This window comes from Antrostomus carolinensis, unplaced genomic scaffold (assembly GCF_000700745.2).
Source record: "Antrostomus carolinensis isolate BGI_N321 unplaced genomic scaffold, ASM70074v2 scaffold5835, whole genome shotgun sequence".
Classification (NCBI taxonomy): Eukaryota; Metazoa; Chordata; class Aves; order Caprimulgiformes; family Caprimulgidae; genus Antrostomus; species Antrostomus carolinensis.
This window is the reverse complement of record NW_010316972.1, coordinates 45,208-49,425: the sequence shown is the minus strand read 5'-3', so window position 1 is coordinate 49,425 and position 4,218 is coordinate 45,208. Positions and strand designations below refer to the sequence as shown.

The following is a 4,218-nucleotide window of genomic DNA, read 5'->3' as shown; positions in this document are numbered from 1 at the left end:
GGCCTTGGTGAGGCTGGCGTTTCAGCAGAGACCTGCTGCCATCTACTGGCTTTTTGTCTTGGTTTTCAAGTGCACTGGGACAAATGGGAAGGCCATCTGTCTGAAAGCAGTGAATTATCTGTCAAAGTGATCACAAGTTTATAAAAAACTAAAAGGCTGGAGCTGAAATTGGTGTACACACTTAAATGTTTTCAGAAAGGTTTTGTTTACAGGGATGCTATCGGATACTTGACATTCATCATATTCTTTTCCATTTCTAATTGCTTTAAAACATGCTAGAGAAAACATTCTTTTTTTCTCAAGGTAGATAACAGCTGCTGACAGCTTTTATTACAGCTAAAATATATTCGGATGATATCGTTCCTAAATGTTCCATCATTCTGCCTGTGAATGGAAAAATGGAAGTAAAATTGTTTAATGTGTTCTAATTGCAAAATCTAAATAAGTTATTAACTTCAAACTTTAAATACACGTTAAAAAGAAATGTTTAAAAAGTAGATGTAATGTTTAAAATCATTCATGTTATTGAAAATCTGTCAGACTTCCCAAAAGGGTCAATTTCCAATTCAGCACAGCACTAGAAATGAATCCCTCAATATTCCATATCCACTAAAGATAATGTGCAGTAAGCATAAGGATATTTGTTTTTTAAATAGGTGTATCCTCTTTCTACCCTCAATTTTTAAATGAATCTGACATTTCTTTACTGTACTTGATTCTTTCCTTTTATGTGCTCATTGCTGCAGATTGGGGTTGCATATTTTTCTTTCTACATCCTGAAAATGAAACTCTCAATAAAGATTTCAAACAGTGGTTTTGAGACACTCCCGTGAAGAATAGATAACAGATGTATTATATAAAAACATGCCATAAAATAGTGCAGATTGTTGACTGGAATTTACCAAGATGCAGTGTTCTAAAACATTCCTCTTCCTATTCTTTTAGTACAAATTAAAAATACTGACAAAGGTTGCTGCAGAGCTGAGCAAGTACATGCCAGAAAAAGCAGCAGAGGACACCTCCAGCATTTTGAGATCTCCCATGCCTGGAGCAGTGGTGGCAGTTTCTGTCAAGCCTGGGGACACGGTAAGAAATGTGATCTATATATCTGCATTTTCATTATATATTCTACACAAATTTCTCCTTGGTGCAACTGAAACTACAGGTCACAGGGGTTTTTTTTTTGTTTTTTTTTAATCTCACCTGTAGAATAAAGTGTGCTGAAGGCTGTGTGCTGCTTTTCATTTAAATTACAAAAACTAATAAGGAAGCACAATTCAAATTAAACTGGTTTTAAAAGGAACATTCTTGGCTTGATACAATTCCACAGCTGAAGCTCAATGAAAACCTTGTTTTTTTAATTGTAAATACCTTGTCAGGGAAAAAAAAAATATTTGTGCCCGTGTACGTGCATGTAAATATATGTAAGTATATTTGTTGTTTGTGCAAGCAGAAGAGGATTGTTGATTTTCTGTCCTGAAGCAATGAAAATATTACTAAGCACAAGGGACATAGGGTAGATATTTAACTTTCTTGTCTTCCTCCCACCCCATTGTTGGTTTTGTTGTTGTTGTTGTCTGTCTGTTTTTGTTTGTTTGCTTGTTTTTTAAAATCCCCATGTTAGCATTTTGCAAGACATATGACTTTCCTGAATTTGGAATTCCATGCTGGGAATTCCCAGTCTCTTATGGAAATCCTCTTGTCCTGCAGAAGGAATAAGCTTGACACAGGGCAACAGAACATGCCATTGCTGTCCTGGGGATTTCCAGGGCTTTTTACCCCACATTGAGCTGGAAATCTGTGTAAATACGGTGGTTTAGACTTACATGTAAATACTCACTTGAATTCAGCTTTATATGAGATTCTATCACATTGAATCATACATTATTTCTAAGGTCAGAGCCCTTATCTCTCATGAGTGATGCAGACCAGGAATATTTGAATCAGATTGTGCATCTAAATTTTAAAGTACTATTGTCAATTAAATGATGCCGTAAACATGTATGTGGCACTTAGATGCAAGCAGAAAGCTTTAGTCAGAGTTTTCATAATTTATGGCAATGAAACCTAGATTTTTTTGAGAGATGATGTCGAAGTGGGATGAAGATCTCAAGTTCAAAATTAGCATTGCACTTACTATGTGACAGTCATCAATCCTGATGGTAAAGTGATTTGTTTTCCTATGTTTTGCTATGATGCCACTTTTGTTTTTAGAATATATAGATATTTCTGACTAAAGAGAGAAGGGAGTCATCACATTAATATTAAAGATCTGTAGGTGCAAGTGTTTATATGAATGAAATAGACATTTCTGAGAAAACAGAACTAAGTACAGCTGAGTAAAAATTATCGAGAGAAATTCTTTTAGCTTCTATACTTAGCTTTCTGATTTTGTGATCTATACGTGGACACACACACTGTTTATACCTTTAAAACCAGCTGTATTCAATTAAAATTAATCACTATGTTATTGCACGGATAGAGAAATCTGTGATTTCTGTGTTTGGGCAGTGAGAGTGGCTGATTGAGGGAGATCTTAAGCAAATACTTTTTTTTGCAAATAATGAAAGGAAACATTTTTAGGGCAAGGATTTTGAGCTTTTTAAAATTTGTTCGAGATTTTTTTTTGAGAAGTTAATTCTGCTAAATGTTACCAGCTTTTCTTGCCCTGAAGAATAGTTGTTGTTGTCTTGAAGGAACAGAACCAGTGGAGAAGGAGGCTAGAGCCAAAGGGATTTTAAGTAAATAAATAAGTGAACCTCCCTCCACAAATCCACAAGTGGTGCAGTGCATGGGAGCACAAGTTGTTAAATAATGTGTGGAGATTTTTTTTTCCCCCCTTCTTCTCCTCTCCTGCAGCTTTTTGCTGGAGGCACTGAGTGGCAGAGCATTTGAACGGCATAATCTATGTTCTGCTGACCTGAGCTTGTCAATGCTAATTGTGTGGCTTTAATTGCAAAAACACATTTTCGTTATTGAAAAGGGTTTAACTTTAAATCCTTCCTTTTCAGGACTAGTGTCAAAACGTTAAAAAAAAGCGAGCCAGCGAGTGAGATGAGGCTAGCATCAGCTATCGGCACTGAATAAGCAGTGGGATGGTGTGATTCAGATTACACGTCTTGGCTGTCGGTCAGAAACCAGCTCACTCACTACAGCTGTTCGAGGCATGATGGGCAGGGAACTGGAGCTCCCTGATAAATCCAGCTCTTTTTGTTGCACTGCTTGGGAAAAGTCTGATTTCTTTAGTCTGCTGGAGAAATGACAATTTAAGTAGCTCCTCTTTTGTGTTTGCAGCTGGGTTTGGCAGCTGAAATTTGCATGGTGTGTGACAACAGCACAGCTGAAAAATGGGAGAGTGTGAGGTAGTTGTCCATCCTTACACTCAGGTGTTGCTACTGTTAGCAATAAAGCTGCCTGGTTATTAGCTGCTTCAGGATTGTTTTCTCCTAACCTGTGATCATTGCTAAGTAGTGTTGGTGCAGCACAGTCCCTGCACCCAGGCTGTGCTCACAGAGTGATGCTCTCCCAGCAGTCTGTAGCATGGGGAGCTGGCCTGCAGTACCCTTCCTTCAGGTGTAACTGTACAAATGGTGAAGAAACTCCTAGAGAGGGACATCTTGTCTTTATCTGATGAATGCCTGCACTTGCAAACTCGTGTTTATTGCCTGCAGTTCAGCTATAGGGCACAGCTCCTGGTCAGGTAACGCATATGGTGTTTGTTAGTCCCTCTCTGTGCGTCCTTAGCCAAACGAGAAGGCGATGCTGATGGCTGCATTAGTTTTTCTCACTCAATGTATCATTGTTTTTCCTTGAAGCATAGTGTACTCATTTGGCTGCTGTTGCTGAAAAATATTTTGGTCTGCTGAAGCCCGATAGAAGGTTGTGTAAATGTCCTCCATCCAGCTGGTCTGATAAGCAGTTTTCAGTTCAGTTTTGCCAAAAGATATTGCATATGCAAGGAATTTATTTTCTTTTGTCTGTAAGATGATCTATAGATTTTTACTAACACAGTAGGGAAGTGCTGTTTGTCATTTAGAGAGAAGCAGAACTTGTGATGCTGCCAGGTTTTTTTAGCTTTTTAGTTACTTTCTACTTTCTTTGTTTTCCTTCATGTGATCAGAAGACTGTAATTAGTTGTCACTCATTTATTCCTGGAAACACAATGAAGGCACTCAGAAGCAGAAAGCAACATAAACAGAAAACCAATTTGAAATCTGG

At 37.8% G+C, this 4,218-nt stretch overlaps 1 protein-coding gene across 1 annotated transcript in view; it reads left to right on the top strand.

Moving 5' to 3' along the window:
* The first annotated feature begins 951 nt into the window (after positions 1 to 951).
* LOC104525300 (propionyl-CoA carboxylase subunit alpha) overlaps positions 952 to 4,218 on the top strand; it is a 16,434-nt gene continuing 13,167 nt past the window's right edge. Inside the window, exon 1 of the mRNA XM_010168408.1 lies at positions 952 to 1,086. Coding sequence (XP_010166710.1) covers positions 994 to 1,086 — 93 coding nt within the window. The 5' untranslated portion in view covers positions 952 to 993. The remainder of the gene's footprint in view (positions 1,087 to 4,218) is intronic.